We start from the raw sequence: 27,415 nt of genomic DNA, 5'->3' as shown, positions 1-27,415 counted from the left end.
CACATATGAAATAGCGTTTTTTCTTGTCTTTCCCTCCTGGCATGGACGTGTGAATGTTAACAATCTAAACAAAAAGATGGATGACAAGAAAAGAGCTATAAAATGCTTTAAATGTTCTATTATTGTCGTCAAAAGAATTTAAAAAAAATGTAATTTACTATTTTGTCTTTGGCCGTATTACTACATAAACATTACTAAAATTTATTCTTTGTCTCGATTCGATGAAATTCTTTCGTAGTAGTATCAAAGAGTATGGCTATAAAACTATTGTCGTTGTTTTATTAGAGTAAACCCACGCAGTGATGCAACATATTATACCTCGCAGTGATGCAAAATATACAAAAATTATGCAATAGGCTTGTAGCTCAAGTGATTAAGAGCATTTATTCATGTACACATGATCATAGTTTGATTCCCTCCTTCCCCAATATCGCTTGCATAAAAATAAAAATAAAAAGACAAAAACTATTGATGAGATTCATAATCATAGAGTCGGATGCACATACATATTTCCAACATGCATCTCATCTTTTGGAGCACGCACTGTGTTGTAGTTCAATAATATGAAATGCCTATTTTCTTTTGATACAGGCATAATAGGGGATGAGGAAGTGACGAATGATCTTAGCCATTGAACTATAAGCTCTTTTACAAATGCATATTTCTTTAAAGTCTTTTTTCGGTGAACTTGGCCGGGAAAGGGGTTAAATTTCATGATGCTATAATAGTTAAATAATTTCTTATTTGGCTAGGTTAAATGCACGGTATAGATTATTGAACTACAGTCTAAATAGGAATCCCTTTCTGGAGGGGCATTGTGTTTGTATGTAAATAAACTTGTGTATGAATTTGGCTTTCTCTAATACTAATGTTTAAATATATTTAAATAAGATAAATGCTAACATCACGAGTCATTGTCAGCCGTTGATTAGTGCGGCTGTTATAATCGATTCCGAATCCATGTTAGGTCCTAGTACATGGCATGGACCCAACAAGAGAGGCTATCCGACCAATGGATGGCATGGACCCAACAAGAGAGGCACTATGTGACGACCGATGAAAGTGAAGAGGAAAAACGATTGCAATTTTAATATTTGATTACAATATTCTATAACATAGGAGGACACGTAAATTAGCAAGACTTGTACATCGCCCCAGCCAAGTCTGAATTTGGCTTGTTTGCTCAATAAGCCTTTAAATCTTGAGACAGATCAATCACCTTGGTCTCTCTCTCACTTCGAGACTTATCAGAAGAGATTCAGAGTCCACGCTTTCATGATTCTCCATTTATCCACATTCAAGTTTAAAGGTACCAACTTTCTCTCTCTCCATTGATATTTTGCTTATTACTTGTTATCTTTTATTTCTTTTTTGAGACTTTCAATTGAAACCCTTTTCGTAACAGTGAAGTTATTAACTGAAAAAACAAAAATAATTGAAAATTGTGGGTAATTTGACTTTATTTATATATTTATATCTGTAATTATCAACTGGAAAAACAATCTGGGAGTGGTGGAAGAGAACCACCATCACCATGAATGGCTGTCGTCTAAAGTTCAGAAAAGCCTGCTAGCACGTGTGAAAGGGAAGATGGAATTTGTATGTAACTTTGTATTGTATGGTTGTGATATCAACGTGTGGGTTAAGCTCAGCTTGTTTTGTTGACCATACATTCAACGAAGACCATTATTAAACACATAATAAAGTTAGGTTTGATATGGAGCAATAGTTGTTAAAACCACATACAATAGACAGAAGTATCCAAATCCAAGTAAAGAGCAAACTTACATTTCGAATGAATTTTTTGTTTGATCATCCTTCGCTTCGTGTTGTTCGAATATCGACATATATGAATTGTAACAGTCTAAACAAATGGATCCTCACATTCCAGAATCGAACTATGCCATTTGAACTGGAAAGAGAATCCCCATACACCAACCATTGTTGATCTCAAATCCCTTTCAAGCACTCTAATCTGAATCTTAGTGCTCTTAAGTAGTTCCGGCCCTCTTAATTTTGGTTTTTCTCTTAAAATTAATAGAGGAGTTTCATTATTATTCTTTTTTGGGTTTTTTTGTGTTTCTTTTTGGATTTGTTTTTCTGATTTCATTGGCTAGCTTTTTTCGATTTGCTTTTTTGAGTTCAATGGCTTGCTTGGAAACCCCTCAAATGATTTCCATCAAGAAAAGAAGACTAAAAACAGGGAAGCTATACTTTCAGGTGGACAAACCAGATTGGTTTAGAATTTTTAATTCAAGTGCAAAATCATAGACTTTTAGGCTTTAGCTAGCAAAAAGGCCACTTTGTATGGCTGATGCAGAGGATAAACTTAGTAATGGGATCTCAAAGTCAACATAGCTGGATGATTGGATGCGAGTATAGTCTATGCCAACTATCGGATTAACAGCGCAACCTGTTAGTGTATATATGTTTAAGTCAATGGTTATAAAAAAAATTCCAAGTTTTCTTTGTATTTTTTGTTTTTGTTTTGTTTAATGTCGACTTGAGAATACTTGGCCATTGGGGTTACTTGTAAACTATAATATCATGCTTGAATATCATATCTTGATATTCCTTTCAGCTCTTCGGATTTGACTTGCATTCCTTTTCAAAGCTCTATAAATATAAGCATGCAAGAGCTTTCCATAGCTAAATATAATCACTTTCTAAAGGTAGAAACTCTGAGAGTTCCTGTTTGGTTTTGCCTGGTAACTATCTTTATCAGCAGATAAATGCTTTCTTTTTCATACTATCTGCGGATGCTAGAACGCGCGGTTTAGATTTACAATCTGACAATATAATCAGTTTGCTAGAACATATACGTTCTGGCTTGCACGACTTGACTTAATGAATCTTATCGTTATGTTCATTGACATTTCTATGCTCTAAATTTTTGTTTGAACTGTAACAGGGGAGCTTTGTTGTACAAGTGGAGCACAATGAGTAAGCGAATCAGCGACGACGATGAGGTGGGAAAGGAGGCGGACATCAGAAGCGGACATTCGTCGAATCGGCAATTTAATCCGACATTGCAGCAGGAGCAGCCATATCCTCATCAGCATCAGGTTCATAAAGTTGGAGTGCCGGCAAAGCAAAACCTGTTCAAGGAATTCCGTGCGACCGTGAAAGAAACTTTCTTTTCAGATGAGCCCTTGCGTCCTTTCAAAGACCAAACAAAGAGGAGGAAGCTTGTGCTTGGCCTTGAAGCCCTTTTCCCCATACTTCGGTGGGCCAGGGACTACAACCTTACCAAGTTCAGAGGAGACCTCATCGCTGGACTTACCATTGCAAGCCTCTGCATTCCTCAGGATCTTGGATATGCAAAGCTTGCCAATCTGCCTGGTCAGAATGGCTTATGTGAGTGCTTTTAATCCCTTCCCATGTTCAATTTTCTATATTATGTTAGTTATATTTGATAGATTTAGAGCATCCGACCCGCAAGTCAGAATTGGTAATGGATGAAGAGGCTCAGAAGCTATGTACTATTTACGCAAGGCTTTAAATTTCCGATGTGATTATTTGTTGACACAAAATAATACGCCTGTCATGTGTCACACAGACAGTAGTTTCGTGCCGCCTCTTGTTTACGCGTTCATGGGCAGCTCAAGGGACATTGCGATCGGGCCAGTGGCCGTGGTGTCTCTGTTGCTTGGGACTATGGTGCGGGATGAGGTTGATCCTATTAAGAATGCCCATGACTATCTACGGCTTACTTTAACTGCTACATTCTTTGCTGGAGTCACACAACTCACTTTAGGATTTTTCAGGTATATATGAACTGATATATATCACAATGATTTTATATACATGTAGGGTATAAAAATTAAAAAATTATTAATTTATTAATCTATGGCATTTTCCAGGTTGGGTTTCTTGATTGATTTTCTGTCTCATGCTTCCATTGTTGGGTTTATGGGTGGAGCTGCCATTACCATTGCCCTTCAACAGTTTAAAGGATTACTTGGCATCAAGACTTTTACCAAGAAGACTGATATTGTTTCTGTCATGCGTTCAGTATTTACCGCTGCACATCATGGGGTACTCATAATTTAATTACCATGTCAATGATTATTATTTATTTGATGAACATCATATTAATTTTTCCGCTCTGTTTTAATCTTACAGTGGAACTGGCAGACTATACTAATTGGAGTCTCATTCTTGGCTTTTCTTCTGTTGACCAAGTACATTGTAAGTCTATTTAAAAAAAAAATATATATATATATATATATATATATATATATATATATATATATATATTCACTAATTAATCATGGATTAATTAATTTATTCGAGCATGCGAATACTGATGCTGCTGCTGATGCTGCTGATGCAGGGTCAAAAGAAGAAGAAATTGTTTTGGGTGCCTGCAATTGCACCTTTGATCTCCGTTATTGTCTCCACCTTTTTTGTTTATATCACCCGTGCAGACAAGGAAGGTGTTGCAATTGTGAGTAGCTTTTCCTGTTTTTAATGTACATTTAAGTTTTCTCAGTTGTCACATAAACATATATTAATCCTTTTGTTATTTCAGGTGAGTAAAATAAGGAAGGGCATAAACCCAGCTTCTGCTGATTTAATTTATTTCACTGGAGACAACGTTATCAAAGGCTTCAGGATTGGTGTTGTGGCGGGCATGATAGCCTTGACGGTAAGCTTGCAGCAATCAAATTAACTTTGATGCAACAAGTAATTATATTGTGGTACTAGAGTATATGGTCACGCGGTATAACTTGCTCATGGGTCCATCGAACAACTTTGTAGGAAGCTATTGCAATTGGAAGAACATTTGCTGGGATGAAGGACTATCAGCTGGATGGAAACAAAGAAATGGTGGCATTGGGAACCATGAACATTATTGGTTCCTTGACATCCTGCTATGTTGCCACCGGCTCCTTCTCCCGCTCTGCCGTCAATTACATGGCCGGCTGCCACACTGCGGTCTCAAACATCATCATGTCTCTGGTGGTCCTTCTCACTCTGGAACTCATTACGCCCCTCTTCAAATACACGCCCAACGCCATTCTTGCTTCCATCATCATTTCCGCAGTGGTTGGCCTGATCGATTTCGAGGCCATGAAGCTCATCTGGAAGATCGACAAACTTGACTTTGTCGCTTGCATGGGAGCCTTCTTCGGAGTCGTTTTCATTTCCGTGGAGATCGGTCTTTTGATCGCCGTCTCCATTTCCTTTGCCAAAATTCTCTTGCAAGTCACAAGGCCACGGACCGCGCTGCTTGGGAAGCTCCCCAGGACTAATGTTTACAGAAACATTCTACAGTATCCCAATGCCACACAAATTCCTGGCATTCTCATTATTAGAGTTGACTCTGCAATTTATTTCTCCAACTCCAACTATATCAAAGAGAGGTATGTATGGTACGGATGCATAGACTAATTTGCATGCGCATTTACGTTGGCAGACTATGAATTTGGATCGTCGATCATATTAGTTCTCGCCTAAATCTTGATCCAGATTCATATAATTTAGCAACATAAGTCTAACAAGAGTACTAATTGACACTAACTAACTAATTTGTTGCAGAATATTGAGATGGGTCACAGACGAAGAAGAACAGCTAAAGCAAAAGTGTCTACCCAAAATTGAGTACCTTATTGTGGAAATGTCACGTAAGTGAATTCTAATTTTTTCCACAACTCAACCTTATAATATTAAGCTCCATTTTTGGTGTATTATTAATTCATTGCTTTTCATCTTTCTCAGCTGTCACTGACATTGACACCAGTGGCATTCATGCCTTGGAAGAGTTATACAGAAGTCTTCAGAAGAGAGAGATTGAGGTAAATCCATTTCCTACAATGTACTGCAATTTAGAAGTGGCTTCGGTATGAAGTTAGACATGCTAGCTGAAAATTAACTAATTCGACAATATTGCTAAGTTAAGGTTCGTTTGCTGCGCTGGATTATATGAGCGCATAGAATTTACAATTCTAGTGAGGTCCTTAGTGGCCTAAAAACAACCTGGATTTGATTATGTCTAATCTTGCTAGACCCAAATGTACTAGGATTATCAATCCCACGAAAGAGGTGGAAAGTTGAGTGGGATTATGTATATTCCTACTAGGATACTTAAATTATGAGTTGATTATGCAAATTTAATTTTGGTTATTTTACAGCTTGTTTTAGCAAATCCGGGGACAGTGGTGATGGACAAGATCCATGCATCGGAATTTGTTGAATTGATTGGAAAGGGCAAGATTTTTCTTTCAGTTGCAGATGCAATCCTTACATTTGCTCCCCATCACGAAGAACCATGATTAATTTGATCCACAAGCTAGGGTTGAAGGTTCTCCAACAAACGACTACAGAGTTAATATACTTGTGACTTTTCTTTTTGTTCTGATCCCCTCTCCTTTTCTGCCTAGTCTTTTGTTTTGTTTTGTTTTTGTATTTTTTTCTTTCTCATCAAGTCGATATCAAATTCCCATGCAATGTATATGCAATTTTTGTTTTTATATTTATAAATGTCAGTTTTTTTTTTTTTTTTTCTATTCATTATTTTGGAACAAAGTCTCGAGAAACAGAAAAATAAAAATCTCCAAACCTCTTCTAGGGCAAAAGAGAAAAGATCCATTCAGAAAAAAGATGAATAAAAATTATTGTAATGCCTCGGTATGAAAATATTTATTTTCATAAGGAACACAAAAGTTATGTCTTCGTGACTGCCATTACAACCTTGCTCTTTGAGGACACAACCATATATATACGTCGCTAGAAAGTAAGTGACTCTAAAACTTCCTCTCCTCCTTTAGGCTATGGGCGAAGGTTTGGTAACCCTTCAGCTGATGTGTAACCCTTCAGCTGAAATCCTTGGAGCTAAAAGTCAGAGTTTTGAATTTTATTTTATATGTTTTAATTTCTGGTTGTAATGAGAGCCGTTGGATAATAGTCCAAGTGGCCTAGGATATAATTGTCAGATTAAGACAAGTGTAATCATCTCATAGGGTGATAGGATCAAAGGCTAGGATTTAATCCCTGTAAAGCAGATTAGAGAAGCTTCTTACTTCTCTCTTCTCATACGTATACATATGAACAATGAAAGAATATGAATAGTTATCTCCAGCTTTCTTTTCAGAGCAACGTTCTCTTCTACATTTGTTTGCTGTGATTTCTTCCTTCCTCCCAAACATCCAAAATACTCAAAACCAAGTACTGAAACTATGAATTTTAACATGGCCTCAGAGCCAGGTTCGATTGCTTGAGCTGGGCGTGAATCTGTGAACAGGGAGTCGGAATTGATTCGAGCTGGGTCTGAGCTCCTTCGACGATCACACCTGTGATTTCTTGAATCCAATGTCTAATATGACAGGATCGGGCATTACTGAGCTTTGCACACCAGTTTTCAATGGAGAAAACTATGAGTTCTGGAGCATTAGGATGAAAACCATTCTAAAATCTCATGGATTGTGGGATCTGGTTGAACATGGTTTCGATGCTTCAGATCCAAAGAAGAAGAAGGAGATAGAAGAGACTAAGGTTGCTGAGAAGTCTACGATGGCTGAGCTTATGATGAAGGATGCTCGTGCACTTGGGTTGATCCAAAGTGCTGTCTCAGATCAACTCTTCCCCAGAATTGTGAACAAGGAGACCTCAAAGGGTGCTTGGGATATTCTGAAGCAGGAATTCGGAGGAGATAAACAAGTACGAAATGTAAAATTGCAAGGATTGCATAGAGAATTTGAATATACTCGCATGAAAGATAGTGAATCCCTATCTGTATACCTTGCTAGATTGTTTGATATATTGAATCAAATGAAGAGTTATGGTGAGGACCTATCTAGAGAGAGAGTTGTGCAGAAATTACTGTTTAGTTTGCCAAAATCATATGATTCTATATGCTCTGTGATTGAACATTCTAAGGATCTTGAGACTCTTGAAATTCAAGAGGTGGTTGCTTCTCTGAAGAGCTTTGAGCTCAGATTGGATCGACACACAGAGAACTCTACATAAAGGGCTTTTACTAGTCTGAATATTGAGGGAAAAAATTCTAAGAGTGGAGTTTCTTCTGGAGATCAAAAACCTCAGAAGAATTGGAAATCCAACGATGGGAACAAAACGGCTTGTAAACACTATGAGAAATTGCATTTTGGCAAATGTTGGTTTGAAGGGAAGCCTAAATGCAAAGGGTGTGGGAAATTTGGACATATGCTCAGAGAGTGTCATGGAAATAAAAATGTACATAAATTGAACTATGCAAATCAAGTTGAAGAAACTGGAACCTTGTTCTATGCATGCAATGCTGTGACAGATCTGAAGGTAAATCACTCTTGGTACATTGACAGTGGTTGTAGTAACCACATGACAGGTGATGAGAGGTTGTTAGTCAATATTCAAAGAAATTTGACTTCTAAAGTAAAGATGGGTACTGGAGAAATAGTTCCGGTTGCAGGAAAAGGGACTCTTGTGATAGAAACCAAGTTGGGTAGGAAGAACATTCAAGAGGTGATGCTTGTACCGGGTCTTGAAGAAAATCTGCTTAGTGTTGGACAAATGATGGAGCATGGGTACTATCTTGTGTTTGGAGGGGATGTGGTGAACATTTATGATGATCGGTCACTAGACAATCTGATTGTTCGAGTTCAAATGACAAATAACAAATGTTTTCCTCTTACAATGATGTCTGCAAGTGATTTGGCCTTAAAGGCAAGTGTTACACACTGCTTGCAGACATGGCACAAGAGATTGGGGCACTTAAATGAAAGGAGCATAGAAATTCTTGAGAGTCAAGACATGGTTCATGGCTTACCTCACTTGGGGCAGACTTCAGTAGTGTGTGAAGGCTGCATGCTAGGAAAGCAACACAGAGATTCCTTTCCATTGGAGTCCACTTGGAGAGCTACATGTCCTTTGGAATTGGTTCACGCTGACATTTGTGGACCAATGCAGACTGAATCCATTTCGGGAAACAAGTATTTTCTGTTATTTACAGATGATTGCACTAGAATGTCATGGGTGTATTTCATCAAAAACAAGTCAAGTGCATTTGAATGTTTTAAAAAGTTCAAGGCTATGACTGAGTTGCAAAGTGGATATAAGATAAAGGCTTGAGAAGTGATAGGGGTGGAGAGTTTTTATCAAGCGAATTTAACAAGTATTGTGAAGAGTTTGGAATTCAAAGGCAGCTAACCGTGGCATACTCTCCTCAGCAAAATGGAGTAGCCGAGAGAAAGAATAGAACAGTGGTGGAAATGGCGAAATCCATGCTGCATGAGAAGGGTATTCCCTATGAGTTCTGGGCAGAGGCTGTAAATACTGCAGTTTATCTACTAAATAGATGTCCCTCTAAGTCTCTCAAGAAGGTAACACCATTTGAAGCTTATACTGGCAGAAAACCAGGTATTGCACACTTGAAGATTTTTGGATCTCCTTGCCATGTGCACATTCCTTTAGCACTCAGACATAAACTTGAAGAAAACAGCCACAAGTGTATCTTTGTGGGTTACGGAATCTGTGAAAAAGGGTACAGATTATTTGATCCAAAATCTAGAAAGATTATTCTGTCCAGAGATGTGCATTTTGATGAAGATGCTTCATGGAAGTGGGAGAACACTGATAAAAGTGAAATGAGAGTTCCAATGGTAGCTGAGAGTCAAATGGCAGATTGTGGTGAAAGACATAAGCAAGTTGAAGTCTGTGATCCAAGTCAAATCTTGGATACATCAATTCAAGCAGACGGAGGTATGACACTACAAGATGAGGAAACGCTTGAAGGCTCGCAAGCTATTGACCACACACCAAAGAAATGGAAAAGTATCAACGAGATCATGGCTCAGTGTAATATGTGCATAATGGAACCTGAGAATTTTGAAGAGGCTGATCTAGATGAGTCATGGAGAAAGGCAATGGAAGCTGAGTTGGAAATGATAGAGAAGAATAATACCTGGCAACTTGTTGAGAGACCGTTTAATAAACCTGTCATTGGTGTCAAGTGGGTCTATAAGACCAAACTTAATCTAGATGATACTGTGTAGAAAAATAAGGCTCGATTGGTGGCTAAAGGCTACTCACAAAAGCCTGGGATTGATTACAATGAAAACTTTGCCCCAGTGGCAAGGTTAGACACCATTAGAACCTTGATTGCTCTAGCTGCACATAAGAAATGGAACTTGTATCAGCTGGATGTTAAGTCTGCGTTCCTCAATGGAGTATTAAAAAAAAGAAGTGTATGTTGAACAACCACAAGGTTTTGTGAAAGAAAAATGAAGAAATAAAGGTGTACAAACTACACAAGGCACTGTATGGATTTAAACAAGCACCGATGGCATGGTATGATGAAATTGATGCATATTTCAACAGTGCTGGTTTCAAGAAAAGTTCAAGTGAAGCAACTTTGTATGTTAAAACAGGTGAGAATTCAGGTATTATTATTGTCTCCCTATATGTAGATGATATTGTATATATTGGTAATAGTCCACAAATGCTTGAAGAGTTTAGAAAAGACATTATGAAGCACTATGAGATGACAGATTTGGGATTGTTACACCACTTTCTTGGAATGGGAATATTACAAACCGAGAAGAGTATTTTTATACATCAAAAGAAGTATGCACAGAAGTTGATTAAGAAGTTTGGATTAAAAGATTGCAAAGCGGTAGCTACTCCACTTGCAATGAATGAGAAATTGAGCAAGATTGATGGAAGTGAAGCTGCAAATGAATGAGAATACATACATATTGTGGGAAGCTTGCTCTATTTGACAGCAACTAGACCTGATGTGATGTTTGCAGCAAGTCTCTTGGCTAGGTTCATGCATAATCCTACCAAGAAACACCTGGGGATAGCAAAGAGAGTGCTGAGATACATTCAAGGAACACTTGATTTTGGAATTGAATTTATAAAAGGGAAGACAACTACTCTAATCGATTACTGTGATAGTGACTCGGTAGGAAGTGAAGATGATATGAGGAGCACTTCAGGGTATGCGTTTACTCTAGGATCTGGGTGTGTTTTCATGGGCATCGATTAAGCAAAACACAGTGGCATTGTCCACTGCGGAAGCAGAATATGTCAGTGCTGCTAAGGCTACTTCCCAAGCAAAATGGTTGAGGTTCTTACTTGAGGACTTTGGAGAAGAACAAGTTGAAGGAACTCAAATCATGTGTGATAACACATCAGCTATAGCAATGGCAAAGAATCCAGTTCTCCACCAGAAAACCAGACATATCAGTCGAAAGTTCCACTTCATTAGAGAAGCTATTCAAGCAAAGGAGATTGAACTTATCTACTGCAAAACAGAAGATCAGATTGCAGATATATTAACCAAGGTTCTGTCTAAGGATCGATTTGTGTATCTAAGAAAACTACTTGGTGTCAAATCAGCCAAAGGGTTAGAAGGGAGTGTTGATGTGTAACCCTTCAGCTGAAATCCTTGGAGCTAAAAGTCAGAGTTTTGAATTTTATTTTATATGTTTTAATTTCTGGTTGTAATGAGAGCCGTTGGATCATAGTCCAAGTGGCCTAGGATATAATTGTCTGATTAAGACAAGTGTAATCATCTCATAGGGTGATAGGATCAAAGGCTAGGATTTAATCCCTGTAAAGCAGATTAGAGAAGCTTCTTACTTCTCTCTTCTCATACGTATACATATGAACAGTGAAAGAATATGAATAGTTATCTCCAACTTTCTTTTCAGAGCAACGTTCTCTTCTACATTTGTTTGCTGTGATTTCTTCCTTCCTCCCAAACATCCAAAATACTCAAAACCAATTACTGAAACAATGAATTTTAACATACCATTATCCTGTACACTAAGTCAAACTAGCTCTAAGACGAGTACGGTCCATTCCTACCTCCCCCTATCTCTACTTCTGCTTACGACTGCTAGAATTAGGATACGCAAGGCATGCTAGATTAATTTATCAAGAAAGATGAGCTTGCAGTGATTAAATTCTTTCCTCCTGCCAAGTTGTGAAAGAAATTGTATCTTAATTAAGGTTGTCAAGTGGCTCCAAAAGGCTCGAGCTCGTATAGGGCTTGGCTCGAATTTGGCTTGTCTGAGCATGGCTCGATTGTAATATAAACAAATAAGCTAAGCTTGAGCTTTAGTATGTTCTGCTTGCAAAACTCATGAGTAGCTTGTTTATCTTATGTGTGCTCATAGTGCACCTTTTTGTTCCCATGGAACCTTCTCTTCTAAAGGAAATTGGCCATTGATACGGATCCAAAACGTTCATTTCTTTCTATTCGTTATTCTCTTTATTACTAAGCCATGAATCATGATTAAATTGTTAATCGTGAAATTAGTTTGATGGTGAATTCTAATAGGGCTTTAAAGTACAATGGGCTAAAAATGATAAAGCCTAAATATCTATTGGGCCTATGGATTGAGTGTTGTTATGAGCCCAAAGGAAGACCCAGCATCACCATTTTCGACTCTAGGGGTTTTCTCCTTTCATATGTGTGTGGTTGTGTATATAAGATAGACTTTAGCCATGATCACCATAGGGTTTGAGTCTCAATCTTGAAGTTGTGTTGATGTGAGAGAAATCTCCACTCCACCTTGCTAAAACTGGATGAAGGATATCTGAGTTTACAAGGTTCATTAAGCCACTAACAATTAAAAAATTGCAAAGAAAGCAACGGAAGCAATAATATTAGAGCCTAATTAAATCTTAAACATTTCCATGGATCTTTAGACTCATATTAGAATTTATAGTTCCACAACCGGTGTGGTGCTTGCCAAAGAACTTCCGATGCCAACGTCAAATAATATTTCAAGAAATATTATGTATGAAAATTAGTTGTGCAGAGATTGATTCAGAGTTTTGAACCAAGACTTGCGTTATCCGTTAATGACTTATATTTTTCTACTTTTACTGAATCAATTTATTAAATGAAATTTTGATAAAGAATAAAGCAAGTACATAATCCGCAGAAAAATGTTACAGAATCAATAAATTGAATGAAATTTTAATGGAGACAAAACATACAAAAGGGGTCAAAAGGTCCCGTTTACATCAAATAAAAAACAATCGATCAGAGAAGCTCAATGAATTCTATAGAAGCAAGAATGACTTTGGCACTTCAAAAACAACCCTTAAATCCCCTTACACTTCTCATGTTTGAGAGCTGAGAAGGGTGAGAAGTAATTTTTGGAGTGCTAAAATCATATCTAGTGCAAAAGCAAAACTAGTCCATGTTAGAAATATTATGAGCCCTCCTCATTCTGCTTGCCCACGACCCTTCCTTCTGGGCCATACGGCAGTTGGACTTCCTCTTCAACTCAAGAACTTGTTGTCGCCATCTATTTTGTGCTGCACCATGGTTTCTTATATTATCCATCTTGAAACCAACCCTAGTAGTACCAACACAATTTTTCAAACCTAATTCGTAATCGTATTCTTCGCGCAACACCGGATCCGATAGCGTCTTGTAAGCCTGATTCAGTAGAACAAATTCCTTGGTGGAAGAAATGGAAGGATCATGGCAAACGTCTGGATGATATCGAAGAGCCATGCTTCTATAAGCTTTCTTTATCTCATCTTTGCTTGTATTAATATTGGGATTTAGACTAAGCATTTTGTAGAAATCGGTGCTCTCATTTTCTCCATCCTTCACCTTATAAGTAGATGATGACTTGTAATTAGTGGCTGATCTGCATGTAATTAAAGACAGCTTAATAGTGGGTTTGCGTTCATGGTGGTGGTCGTGTCTATGGCTGCGAGAAAGAAAAGGTTTAGGTAAAGCTACACTGTTTAGGCTTGAAGTCAGCGAAAAGTTCATGGCGTTGAATCCAAGTTATGATTCTAGCAATGGATTTTGGGAATGCATGGGAGAGAGTAAGGTGGGTTGAGCTTAATATATAGTGGGAGCAGATACCTTGTATCCTAATTTATAATATCATAGTTTAAACATTTTTACATGGGAAATGTTCTCGAACACTATTATTATTGTCAAATAGCACTATTTTTTTTCTTCATATAAGTGATAGTCTAAATTATTCTAAATTAATCTAATTTATTATGTGGAAATGGATTTGAATTTTGGTGAAGGCGTTGGGCGCACTGCCCTGACTAAGTGGCTTAACTCATGTTTGATTCAAAATAGTACTACTATCATAGCATGTGAACAACATTGACAATATCGACATAATATTACTCTTTTATTAATGTCATGTCAAAATAATGTGATACTCACCAACAAGGTTTAATTCAGTACAAAAGAGCATGAGAAATAATATTATAGTGTATTCTACAATAATATTAATATTATCCCCTATTTTAGAACTTATTGAGATAAGAGCACGAGGAATAAAATAAAAAATAAAAAAAATACTCGGAAAAAGAAAGCGGTTGAATATGCAGTACGGATACACAATTAGCGGTAACTCCAAAACAAAACGCGTTTTTTCCCCTAATAACCATCGAGCTATGCTTCTGTTTGGTCAGCGTTGAATCATAAACTGTCTTCTTGCCATTGGGTTTTTTTTCTTCCAACTTTTTCTTTCGGTAAAAAGAAAAAAGTCAATAGCGCGTTTGACCAAAAGAAATTAGAGCTCGGCCGAAAGAAATATACCTCTTCTTTATAGGCACGATGCTTGAATTCTCATAATCCCAAACAAATAATAATGTTTGTTGTGAGGGGGACGCGTTTGGAATGGTGCTTCTGGTTTTTTGTGTGGATAGATTTCTAAGACGATATCTAATCTTTTATGTACTAAATTCCATGGCTTTTCTTTTTCAAATACCCTTCGAACTAGGAATCATATAGCCAATAGACTTGTTACATTTGTGAATGTCTCCGGCACGAGACCTCTTGATTTGAGAAAGACATTGAAAAATCATTTAAAGAATAATAAATAAAAAATAGTAATATTAAAAATTTATGGAAATGGCTTTGTTTTGTTGCTAAATTCTATAGTGAGTGCCGTATATGGAGATTCACATCCATAGTCCGTATATGTCACATTCATTCACTCTAAAACGACTCTCGTTTTGTTATTAGGTTTGAAAGGTGGCCGAAAACTATTCTAAATCCATACAAAATCTCCAGGCCCAATTTCCTCCAAAAACTCGTGGCCATCCTTTGACGCACTTGTTAGGCAGGTAAATGTTCAAGAGAAACTCCAGGCCCAAATTGATTTATTCCATTTTTATGGCAAATAATTGATTCATTACCTTCTTTTATTTGGTGAAGATTATAACGGAAAAAAAAAATGAATTTTTCATTTTTAACTGAAGGAAGAAAGTCAATTTGATTTCATGGTCGATCTTTGAATTTCTGTGTTAATTCAATAGCTCTTGGAACGCTCCAATTTTGGGACTGATTGGTTTTGATTATGAGCACCAAAATAGATGTAGCTCTTCTACGCAGTGTTCAGAATGAAACAGATATACCATCGAATGCATTGCACAATGCGTTGCGTGGTTTACAAATTGAAACATGCTCATTGCTCACAGCTCAAGAATTCTTTTAAGTTCAAACTTCAAATCAAAATGGAGCACAAAAATATACGAAGAAATAGAGTAATAAATTAGGAAAAAGATGTCCAACCAAACCATCAATACAGGTTTCAAGTGACCCCAAAACAGATGTCAAATCTAACTTCAGTCACACCTCAAAAACAGCTAAAGTGAGAACTCCCCAATGGTAAAATGAACATCACAACTCTCTTATATCATCCCTCTCAGCTCTCAAAAACAAGGGAATGATGCAACTACAAGACCAACGAGCAGGGATCCAACTGAACTGGCAAGCATAAGAGAACCCGCGGCGGCCCCTGGCGGAGAAGCAGGTGCTTGCTCGTTCCCTCCAGCAGACGATTCAGGTGTAGCAGCAACAGATGTTGGAGAAGATCCCGGCGAGAGACCTGCAACACCAGACAGAAAACCTTATCAGGTAATCCCAAGTTAGACCGGTGGTGTAGGGAATAGTGTCGGAGTGATGTACAATGCTGTCTAGAATCAGATTCAGCGAAATGAGGAAACCAGAGAATAAGGACAATGACAGTCATGACAAACAAAACATATTTAGTTCGATTCATCTTGCAAGCCGAAAATCGAAAAACAGAAATTTAAACACTGACAATGCCAGTTTGAGTGTGAGAAACAAATAAATGGTAATAACTGATTTGGCACATCACAGTTTCTGTCTAACAAATTGAGAAAGTAACATTGAAATCCAAACTCAATATATTTTCTGTATTAAACTTGAAGTTCATAGTAACATTGAAGATCAAGTTTATACTAAACACCCCTCTGCAAGTGAATTGATCAATTTAAAGATTATTTCCCTCATTTTCTTTTCTTACACACAAGTTTAAGACATGGTTTTCTTCCGCACAGAGCACAGCCGTGTATAGATCAGGGAAATCCCAGAAGAATAAAAAAAAAAAAAAAAAAATTAAACCCAATAGTCTGGAATTAATTATAAAAAAAATAAAAATATAAAGAAAAAAGCAGATCAATCTGAAAGCTATATTAAGATAAAAATAAGAACATACCAGGAGCAGCTGCAGGAGTGATAGATACTGAAAAACGACAAAACCAACAAAATAAAAAACAAATGAATAAAATTAAATATTAGCCATTAAATCTCATAAAACTGGTTAAAAACAGAAGAAAAAAATATGGAAAAATCCAGAAGAGAAAACTGACATCCACAGTTGGTGGCAGAAGGAGCAGAGACTTTGCAGGCAGCGGGGAGGGAGGCGGCCTTGGTGATGTTCAAAACGACGCCGAGTTGAGCGCTGCTCTTGAAGGCCTCGCAGAGGCAGGCAGCGTCAGCTTTGAGGACCATCTTGAGGCCGCTGCAGCAAGTCCCAGCGGGCTTTGTATCGGTGCTCCCATTGGACACAAAGGACAAGCAGTCCGCCATGTTCAAGATCAGGCTCGAGCAGTCCACCGCCGGCGCCGGAGCCGCGTGGTGCGTCGACCCACACTCCCCAAACGCCGCCATGGCCACCGCCATCACCACAAGCACACTCCAAACCCTCATTGCTCCCATTTTCCTTTAACTTTCTTTCCTTTTCTTTTCTTTTCTTTTCTTTTCTCAAGAGGAGAGAGAGAAAAAAATTAGAATGTGGGATTTGAGGTGGGATGGGCTGTGGAGGACATATTATTGTGTTTTATATAAGGGAAGGGGAGGAGGTATTTAAGTGGCGAAGTGGGAACGAATGATGGCACTCTCAAAAGAAATGAGGCTTTTGCCCTTTCTCTCTCATCAAAGTAAAGTATACGGTGCATTCAGTGAAAAATGACATTGACTCGTAGATAAAAATAAAGTATCAAACTTAAGGTGGAGGTTGGTATCGCTTGTACTTAAAAGTAACGTATCAAACGGCAACGAGGAAAAGTTTGTAATTCAAGTGATTAAACTCATTTTTTTCATTCTCAATATGAGTTAGGTCAGTTGGTCAAGACAGTAATCCTATCCTTTTGCATCCAAATTTAAATGGGGTTTGGGCAGAATGGGTTAGTCGGTGCAATGAAGTGGGGTTGTGTACGTGTCATGCATCGCGTGCTATATCCCTTTGTGTCATGCCACTCCACACACTCTTTTTCTTTTCCATGGCTTTGTTGGGCCACAAAGGGAGTTCAAATCCGAAGTAAATCTTCTGGAAGGAAAAAAAGGAAGAGAAATATAAATTTTCAAAAATTGATAATTATCAGGTCCAGAATGAATGCCCTGCATCTAAACTTTTTCCAACCGCATTTAAGTAAATTATCCCTAATGTATTCACGTTTAAAATTAAATAAAAAAGGTGTTTTGTTCTACAATAAGGGCAAAAAAAGTATGTGATTGATTGGATTATTGTAAACTAATCGTCATTTGATCCAATCATGTAAACATTGAATTTAAGAATTCAATAAAACCTACCAAAGTCTTCAAAACAACGCCAAATGGGATTGATTCGATTCGGCTAATTTTAACATATTAAATTTGATTTTAAACACTCTAAATAAATTAAAAAATCACTTCTGAAAATCATTTTAAAAAATAAATACAACTCTACAAATTATATTTTAGTTGTCTTGGTCAAATACAAATTGTAATAGTTTAGTTTTTGTTTGGGATTTTGGCCTTCATGAAACCCATAAATACGAATTGTGTTTTAGTTAACTACAGATCACTTTTAAGAGTCGTTTCTTTTCAACTTATTCCTCCAATACTAGAACGATTTTTCATAAATAAAAAGAAGCACTAAAAAAACTACACAAAAATATAAAATATTTATTTCATTTCAAAAATAGAAATAATATTGCACATTTGGGATGACAACATTGTTACGTCCGGGATTTGCAGAAAAAAAGGGTCTTCACTCATTCCGCGTTTCTTTTCGCTTTTTCTACTTTTCTTTTTACTTTTAGTGTGAACACTCTTTTTCATGTGTGAAAGAAGTGGCAAATTGCATTTAGTTGGTTCAGCTGTAGCTGGGTGGGTAAGTGAGCTCTTGGATTGTTCTGGAAGAGTGACTTATGTGGCTCACCACAAGGGAGTACGCAATTGCAAATGAAGTCGGCAAATACGGACTCTAACAACTCAAATGCTATGTTGCGGTATGTTGCCTACGCATTTGTCACATGAAAAAGAGTCGATCACTCTAATAAATTAGACAATGTAACTTCTTTTTTTGGGTTATAGAGTTTCGAATCTAGTTTTTGCTGATGATCGTCTCATCTTTGCGAAAGCCTCAACTACTGATGCTAGGAATATCATAAAAACTTTACAGTATTTCGGCAGGGCTTGACGGGAGAAAATAAATTTTCATAAGTCGACCCTTTATTTCTCCCCTAAAGTTACTTCAGCTGTCAAGATCAACCAATGGCCTGTTTAGAAGTTGCTTTGGAAGGGCTAAAAACATTTTATGACAACCAAAACTGCTTATAACCAAGTTTAGCAGAAAAATTAAAAGTGCTTATAGGTCTAAAAGTGCTTTTAGAAAGCACTTTGATTTTTAACAAGAATATCTACATTCTTTTAATAAAAGAGCTTATAAACAAAAATATTTCCTAAAGAAACAACCCCAAGTGTTCTTTTAATAATATGAAAAGGTGCCAAGAAAAGAGACCCCCAAGAAAACAATTAAATTTCTGTCTGATTACTCTAACTTGCAAGGAAAAGATCCAACTTCCAAAATTGAGCAAAAGAAGGGTAAAAAACCCACCTTTATGCGCTCAGTTGTATCTCACTCGGAATGAAAACGATACAATAAACCGATCATGTTTCTTCTATTTTTGAACTAGGGCATAGAAGATGTAATTACTCAATCTTTGGCCAATATGCCCAATATTCAAAAATATTGAAACCTAATCGTGGTACCAAACTTTATTCCGATCACTTGGATATTCTAAAGTTTTTAACACCTCATCACTTCAGATAAGCATTCTGTTCTTATTGTGCATCTGTATTTTGTCGTGCGCTCGACACTTCAGGCAATTTGCTCCGCCAAACTAAGAATCTTGACATGCTTTTTCTTCCTCAACTCATGCGGGACGGGTCCAAATACTCTAGTCCCAATCGGCTGCCGCCCTTGCTTGTCAACAAGCACCACAGCATTGTCATCAAACTTGACCTCACTCCCATCACAACGGCCTCGTTGCATGGCAGCACGAACAACCACGCCATACACAACCTGTCCTTTCTTCACTTTCCCATTGGGATGTGCCTCCTTTACTGATGCAACAATTGTGTCTCCCAATCTTGCCCCTTTCTTGTTTGCCTTCAAAGCTTGTATGCACATCACCTTTTTCGCCCCTGAGTTGTCCACCACTTTGAGAATAGTCCTCATCTGTATGAAGGTCCTTTGCTGCTGTAAAAGTGGACAAAAACAACAAATCAAGCTCATGTCAATACAAAGTAATAAACAGTTTACAATTTGAGGTATTTAGCCAAAAAGAAGATAAACACGAGAAATAGTAAGAACAACTTGGAATTAATTAACAGTGCCACAGCTAATCCATTGCACTCAGAAATAGCACCAAGATTCTCCATTTAAGCCTGTCAAAACAAGCTTTTTTGGTCGACTGTTCTAAACAATGCTATAAAGGGTATCACTGCAAGGCTACAAGAAACTATCAATTCTCTAGAACCAAAAATATTCAAGATTTTAAACATCCAGCAAAAACATTTTGTATGAAAACCAAACAGGGTTTTTTATTCTAATCATAAGATTAGACCTTCACTTCAATCCAAACCATCCTACTAAAAATTCAATGAATATATTTCCTAGTCACAGTTGCAATCTTCCAAGAAATATTAGATGAACACACTGTTGGAATTTGGATTAAGCCCAGCACTCAAATGAAAAAGCACAAAGCAATACTCTCTGAGTTCTACTTCTATTCAATATGAGGAATCTTTTACTCTCCCCAAACTTCTCATTTTACACATTTTGCACTTAAGAGTTTTATAGATTCCTGTTCTCTAACACTACACACTACCACATGTCTCTCTCACCAACTACTTCAATAGAGTGGTAGGATAACTTTTTCCTTGCTCTAGTGTGTCACACACGGCACTTACAAATCAAAGGAGAGGCTACAGCTTTACTTTAGTCAACAACCATCATGGCTGCTAATAATCCAAAAATATATTCAAAACATAAAACACTACCATTAAGTATTAACTTCAACACACACTGACCTGAGACAAGAAAGTGCTGCATGTCATCTCATGTGATGTGCTCAATAAGCCAGACGAGTTGTTGCCAAGCCCCCCCAACAATGAGCGACCCACTAGGTTTGTTTCCAGAAGATTGAAAAGATTGCAGTAAGTAAATGGGTAAGGGAATAATTGCATAACAGATACTAAAAGAGCTTATATTTAATCCAGGAAACTAGCACAATTAAAATATGAAAACTCAAGAGAACTACAAAAATGATGAAACAACAAATGTGTGGCATCTTTTCAGATCCACTCAACTATTTTACATTAGTTATCCAGCAAGGAGCAAGCAGTCAATACCAGACAAACTACTGATCCAGGAAACGTGAAAGTTTCTACAGCTTTTCCTAACGCTAATTCAATGAAAGTAGAATCCAATAATAGAGCAAGTGACACAAATAGTACAAATAGATTACTCGAAAACCCCTATGCAAAATCACATACCGCGCGAACACTTTGAAGCTAAACCTGCAGCCATTCCTTATCAGTAGCTTTTACTTTCAACCAAATTGACAAGCTTCTTTTATGCTCTGCCCAGCTGTGCAGAAAATGTTGTCAGAGAAAATTCATTAAAAATTGAAGTCTCCTCGGAGATTTAGGTATTTAATCGAACTTACTACCCCTATACGGCAAATCTCCAAAAACTAGGATACGGGTATGGGCCGATACGGAGATCAAAATAGTATAAATTCTTAACTCCGCTTCTTCTACTACTTTCTCCATTTCCCTCAAAAGAGCATTTGTAACTTTAGAGCAACAAACAATTCCATACCAGTGTTTTTAAAGGAATGCCTTCGTGCGTCGGAGCGAGGCGGCAGGAAATCGTCAGAGGCGGTCGGCTGTTTCACGAGTTGTTAGCGCGGGGAAGGCGTAAGGAGGCGTTGCAAGGCGTGGCCAGGCGGAGCGAGGCGTGGCCAGGCGGAGCGAGGCGTGGCCAGGCGGAGCGAGGCGTGGCCAGGCGGAGCGAGGCGTGCCAGATCTGGACACTTCTGAACCTGAAGAAATTTTGCGAGTATGCAAATTGGCTGCGACTCTGCGAGGAAGACGACTCGCGTGTTTTCTTTTTAGGTTTATTGTAATGAAACGACGTCGTTTCGATTGCAGTGTTTTATAAAAAATTCTAAATGAAACGACGTCGTTTCACTTGGAGTGTTTTGATTTTTAAAAAACGCAAGTTTCTGTGTTTTTTTTCTTTACCTTTATTGTAATAAACTTAGGCAAGAAGAATTAATATCTTTATTACCTTTTCTAAATCCAGCCAGCTGTACCTTTATTCTACTTACCATTGTTTTTTTCCTTTTCTAAATTAATATATTAACATATGGACTTATCTATATCTATATATATAAAGCAAAAGACAGAGAATGGCGAAACATTCAAAAATTTCGAATATACCCTTGGTTAATTCAAATATTAAGAATTGAAATTATTAATTAAATGAGGATAATATGGTAAATTCACTTTTTTTCATATTAAAAAAAATAAAAACAAAATCAGATAATAGATCCTACTTTTATGGAACATAACTATCCATGTTATCTTTTCTTAATGCTAAAAATAAAATAAAAATAAAAAAGAAAACCAATTGGCACATGTGTGCTAGTATATATAAAGCAAAAGGCAAAGAAACAAAATAGGATTGAAGGAGGAAAAAACCTAGCAAAAGGTCTAGCGAAAATGACTAAGAGGAGTTCATAATCATCTAAAAACAGCACAAAAATCTCGCACCCTCAAACTCATTTTGGGTTATGTACTTTTCTGGGCAGAGGATTTTGTGTACTTTGTCTAACTGATTTTCAGTTCAAAAGGTTCAAACTATGTAATTGGTTGTCTATTTTAGGTTATGTAATTTTCTAGACAAGTAAATTTTGTGTACTTTGTCTAACATGTTTTGAGTTTGAAGGGCTCAAACTTTGTAATTTGAATGCTTATATGGATGTTCATTTTGCAAATAGCCTATATGGTCAAGACTGGAATGGCTTTTGATTATTTATGTTTATGCTTAGTGGAATATTAAGTTATGTGTTTCTCCCAAATATTCAAATAACCTCAATTCAAGAAAATTTGAGAACATATGTAATGGACACTCATTCTACAATTGAAAAAAGAACTATTTACTATTACATTCAAAGAAACAAACTCCATGACAATTAAAACTTCCCACTCATCACAATTGTTATAAACAAATCCCACGAAAAAAATCAAAGAAACCCACATTTTTCAATTGTCTTTGTCTATGACCTCATTCCAAAATATTTTTTTCCCGAACCATTTCTTTCAATTTCTCTTGCAGTTCTTTCTTTTCTGCTTCCACAGATCTCAATTGGTCCTTATTTGTTGTACATTCCTTCTCCATTGCTCTAAATCTTCTAATAAAATTAGGGTCAACTTGTTTTCCTTTTGGACAAGTTTCATTATCCACCCACTCGAAAAAATGCATACCTCTTCTATTATTATGCAAATCAAATCTTAACCAATTTCAGACCTCACCAAGCAATTGTAAATGGAAAAGAATAACTTTTGCAACCCAAATAATAAATTACCCAATTTTTATTATAAGCATTCAACATTCTTCCTAGGTTCAAAGATGTCCACGAAGTCCGACAAATTATCTTTGTCCCAGATGCGCGGTACCGACTCATGCCCACTTAAGAGCGTTGAAATATCTGACATTGCAGAATTAGGGTTCTAATTTGGGGTTTTGGAGGGAGCTTCTAGCAGAAATTGGAGGGAATGTCTTTCAGCATGTGGCTTGGTTGTTTTAGAGGAGGGTAATGACCTAAAAATATGATTTTGTCACTCGATTTCACGGAATAGTTCACAGACTTTAACGATAGGACCATCTTGATACCAAATGAAGAGTTAAAGGAGTACTGAAATGAAAAATTTAGTTGATGGACCAAAATGATACTAGAGCAATAGTTAAGGGACCATTTCAATCGAAAACCCAATAAAAGATTAACCAAAAACTCAGGCAAAACTTTTTTTATTTTTTGTCAAATGTTAGGGAGATTGCATTTGTAAATTACACCATAAGTGCATCACAAATACAAAAGCCTCAAGGGCTAGAACAAATGCCCGTGAAGGGCTACTTCAAATATGGAGAGATCTAATCACAACATCAAACTTAGTACACCTCCACTTAAAGCCATATAGGTCTACAGTCAGTCGAGCTTAATCACCTCAAATTTGTAATAACCAAGTACATCACCCATAAAGTAACTTACAAACCCAAATTCCTCAAAGAAAATCATAACCACGCATCAAACTCAACAAAGTTGATGCACTTATTGGACCAAAACAAAAACTGAAAACCAACAACATCCAACACCAACCCATGATTATGGCTTGAAAGAAGTGAGACTCGAAAAGAAGACCCATAAAGCAGCCTCCGTCGATGTCGCCGCTATCACAGCCAAACCAAGTACCTACAATAAGAACACACAAACAAACAAAAAAATGTATTTGTTTTATTATTATATTATTTAATTTTATCTTTTATAAATAGTAGATGAGAGAAAGGAAATTATATTTTATTATAAAATATAGATAGGACCGAATATACCTATTGATTTTGAAGTAATTAAGCATCATTGCCTGATTGGAGGGAATATGTAAGTGTTACATAATTTTATGGCGGTTGAAATGGGTTATATAAAAGTTATTTTCGAGAGTGATTCTCTCCAGATTGTTACAACTTTTGGCTGGCTCAGGTTACTGGGGAGAAGTTTTACTCACATGTCTGCCATATTGTTATTGAGATGACTCCTTTTAAAGTTTGTATCCTTTATACTATTTATTCCAATTGATATAATAAATTCGCATATTTATCCACAAAAAAAGGCTGCCTACTCGATTGCATACACCCATGGAGATGCTCTTACCTACTAGATTCATCAATTCATGTGGCATGACCACATCAACTGTCGCATAAAGTAGTTAGTTAGTATGATCAAGTGTATCGCAATAACATTACTTGTTCTAAAAAATATATTTAAAAAAAATAAAAATAAGCATCAAGACTCGAGATAATGAAGATATAGGTCATGTAAATTATATTGGTCAAATTCACCAAAAACATACCCCTTCTTTTTTGATGAAAAAACATACCCCTTCTTGATTTGTCCAGTAATCATACCCAATAATAACGTGCAAAGTGGTTTGTTTTTTATGGAAAAAATTTGAAAGGTCACTGTCCTAGTCAACTAATTTAATTCAGAACTGTACCAATAGATACTTTAGAATATCAAATTCTGAATTTAAAATTATGGCATGTGAATTGTGAATTCAAAATCACCATCCGTGGTCCGACTCATAACTTCATGAATGGGCGTGTGGTAGCCAAGCAAAAGTTTGAGTTTGAATCGCGGCCAGGCAAGGCAAAGCAGCATTTATTATTACCTTCAATTCAAGTTAGAAGAGAATTGACTGATGAGAGAGATGAGCTGCGCATGTGGAGGTGGGGACTTCGGAGTTTGAAAAGTCTTTGCATGCATGCATGCATTTGGAGGGCCACCACCACACCACCACCCGCATCCCAACATAATTTCCTAGCAGCATGGCATGCATTACGCATATGATAGGGCTCTTGCTCTTTAAATGAAAAAGCCTTTTGCCATAATAAAAGAAGAAAGAAAACAACCTGCCGTGAATCTTGCAATTAAATCATTAGGGGTTACCTTTTTCATCTTCTTTGCCTGGTAGGCTAGGCAGGCAGGCAGGCATGGAGCTGCGGTATCATTGTGAGATTGATCATGAGATGTATTGGACCCATTTTCACTTATTAAGTCAAACAACGGCCAAGCAAGAGGTGCTTTTGCTTTGATTTGTACGTCCAATCCAAAGTCCAAATCGAAAGAAAGCTTTAAGACTTGAGAGAAGAAATTCAAATTTTTTACAAGACAACCTAGAAGTTTGAGACTCTAGATTTTTGTTAGAGGTTCGAGTTGAGATCTGATGTCCCCAAATCTCCGGGTCCTTATTTAAAATTTTGATACGTGTCTCTACCTTTAATAGTACACAAACATCGTTAACTCGTAGAGAAGATATGTATAATACCAAAAAGAAAATAAAAGGGGAAATATTATCTGGCCTCTCTCTTGCTAGCTTCAAGTACTACTATAACACGATTAAGTATGGCATTGACAGTTCAAAACTATAACAGTTAATGATAAGAGTATGGCTTAGTTTGGTATTGCTGTGCTTTTTAAAAAAACTGCTTCTGCTGTGCTGCGAGAATAAACAGCTGTGAAGTGAAGCAGCTAAGTGTTTGGTAATCTATATTTATAAAAGTGCTGTGAATATAAAAAACAGTGTTGTTGTGTTTGGTAAACTTTTTTGTAAAAGTGATGTGATTGTGTATAATGACGAAAAGGGTATGATAAAAAAAATTTATTTATTTATGTTTCTTTTTCAAAAGAGAAAAAATTTCAATACATCTTTTTTCTTTATTTTTTCTCTCTCCCTTTTCTCTCAACCATTCTTCTCCTTTCTTTCTTTTTTTTGACGGAGACCATTCTTCTCCCTTCTCTGCAAGTCTTTTTTTTTTTAGTCAAAAGTGTAAGCTTTTCCATCTCACACCTTTCTCTCTTTCTCTCCATCCATCCATCTCTTAAATTTCATCAAGATCTGGGGGCTTGGGATGTCGGCAACCTTGAGTTGGTATTTGGGTTTGGCGATGACACTTGGGACGTGGATGCTACATCCCCACCCCTCTCTCTTTGCTCTATGAATGTGTGGGATTGTAATATTGGGTTGTGTTTTGGTGGGGAAGACAAGGAAGTTGGGGGTTTGGTTTTCTTTTGCTGGAGGAGATAACTGGTGGGTAATCTGGATGTTGGATTTTTTGTGGCTATGGAGATGATAAAGTGCGGAGCTAAGGTTGGGGTTTTTTGGGTTGGAGGGGAAGAAGTTCTGGGTCTGTAAAATAGGGAGGTGGGTTGGTGGGGTTTTGGGTTGAGATGGTAGCTTTGACGGATTGAGGAAAGGGAGCAGGTTGCAGAGAGAGGATGAATCGAGCAATCCAGAAAATCCAAGAGAAACGACACTTGGGAGGCTCGAACTCGGGATGATGAGGATATAACATGTAATTGTTTGAAACAAATAAGGGCAATATGGGCAATTTGAAAGTTTCATTAAACCCTCCGCATGCTTCTCCGCGCAGCAGTTTTCAGAAGCAGAGTCTGAGCTGCTTCTACTTTTTGGCTTTGAATGGCAGCAGATTATAAAATAAGCAGCTTGGATTGGTTTTACCAAACACTTAAACCTCCAAAACTTTTTTTCAAAGCTGCTTATTTTTTAAGCGCAGCAACCCCAAACCAAGCCTATGTATGGTACTGGGTAGATAGAACGACTGCATTGCATGAATAATCACATCCTATAATAAGTTTCAATAATTTTTATAACACGGAGGTCAATCATGCCATTGCAACCATATTAATTTTTACAATATGGAAGTAAAACCATGTAATATGAGATGGGCTTTCGAACAAGGACATAAGGCCTTGAAGCCGAAAATTTAATCTAATTCCGACATTCAATCTATATTTACCATGCATCTAAGGTCCTAAATTCAATTTCCCCCTCTTATAATATTGATTGTGTAAAAGAAAATTTAAAAATAATTATTTTTCAATTCATAGGCCATGTTTACTTGGGTCAACCTAGTCAAGTTTCTTTTCAAAGCGCTTTCAGATTCCTCGTGTAAGTTTATGGTCTTCTTTCAATGCACTCTTCAAACGACCTTGGCTGAAACTACTTGACCAAAGGAGGTGAGATTTCTTTCTTTTT

The 27,415-nt window shown here is 37.1% G+C and overlaps 4 protein-coding genes across 7 annotated transcripts; 1 reads left to right on the top strand and 3 right to left on the bottom strand.

Moving 5' to 3' along the window:
* Positions 1-1,060: 1,060 nt before the first annotated feature.
* LOC110767018 (sulfate transporter 1.3-like) lies at positions 1,061-6,478 on the top strand. 3 transcript variants are annotated; one of them, XM_021970438.2, is made up of 11 exons: positions 1,061-1,309; positions 2,912-3,357; positions 3,560-3,767; positions 3,864-4,038; positions 4,126-4,191; positions 4,337-4,450; positions 4,535-4,651; positions 4,765-5,369; positions 5,545-5,630; positions 5,725-5,801; positions 6,138-6,478. In XM_021970438.2, exons 2-11 carry the CDS (start codon positions 2,940-2,942, stop codon positions 6,276-6,278), a joined length of 2,007 nt encoding a protein of 668 aa, XP_021826130.1. In that variant the 5' UTR covers positions 1,061-1,309; positions 2,912-2,939; the 3' UTR covers positions 6,279-6,478. The 3 variants fall into 3 exon arrangements, with proteins under 3 accessions (XP_021826130.1, XP_088102762.1, XP_021826129.1); XM_088246636.1 differs by lacking the exon at positions 1,061-1,309 and adding an exon at positions 2,515-2,672; XM_021970437.2 differs by lacking the exon at positions 1,061-1,309 and adding an exon at positions 2,516-2,708.
* Positions 6,479-12,896: 6,418 nt separating this feature from the next.
* LOC110767031 (chaperone protein dnaJ 20, chloroplastic-like) lies at positions 12,897-13,881 on the bottom strand. The gene has a single exon (XM_021970452.2). The coding sequence runs from the start codon at positions 13,742-13,744 to the stop codon at positions 13,151-13,153; it is 594 nt and encodes a 197-aa protein (XP_021826144.1). The 5' UTR covers positions 13,745-13,881; the 3' UTR covers positions 12,897-13,150.
* Positions 13,882-15,472: 1,591 nt separating this feature from the next.
* Positions 15,473-17,161, bottom strand: XYP1 (Bifunctional inhibitor/lipid-transfer protein/seed storage 2S albumin superfamily protein). The gene is made up of 3 exons (XM_021970500.2): positions 16,618-17,161; positions 16,464-16,490; positions 15,473-15,830 (listed from the first exon to the last, which is right to left on the bottom strand). The coding sequence occupies exons 1-3, from the start codon at positions 16,964-16,966 to the stop codon at positions 15,655-15,657; spliced, it is 552 nt and encodes a 183-aa protein (XP_021826192.1). The 5' UTR covers positions 16,967-17,161; the 3' UTR covers positions 15,473-15,654.
* A 1,877-nt stretch (positions 17,162-19,038) lies between these two features.
* On the bottom strand, positions 19,039-21,447 carry LOC110767078 (large ribosomal subunit protein uL14mz). Of its 2 annotated transcripts, none has more exons than XM_021970510.2 (4): positions 21,399-21,447; positions 21,071-21,164; positions 20,606-20,697; positions 19,039-19,772 (listed from the first exon to the last, which is right to left on the bottom strand). In XM_021970510.2, the coding sequence occupies exons 2-4, from the start codon at positions 21,102-21,104 to the stop codon at positions 19,392-19,394; spliced, it is 507 nt and encodes a 168-aa protein (XP_021826202.1). In that variant the 5' UTR covers positions 21,105-21,164; positions 21,399-21,447; the 3' UTR covers positions 19,039-19,391. The 2 variants fall into 2 exon arrangements, with proteins under 2 accessions (XP_021826202.1, XP_021826203.1); XM_021970511.2 differs by having other exon boundaries at positions 19,039-19,769.
* Between the last annotated feature and the right edge of the window lie 5,968 nt (positions 21,448-27,415).

The sequence above is a fragment of the Prunus avium genome, chromosome 1 (assembly GCF_965620075.1).
Source record: "Prunus avium chromosome 1, drPruAviu1.hap1.1, whole genome shotgun sequence".
Lineage (NCBI taxonomy): Eukaryota > Viridiplantae > Streptophyta > Magnoliopsida > Rosales > Rosaceae > Prunus > Prunus avium.
The sequence above is the reverse complement of the archived record's forward strand: the minus strand, read 5'-3'. Positions and strand labels throughout refer to the sequence as shown.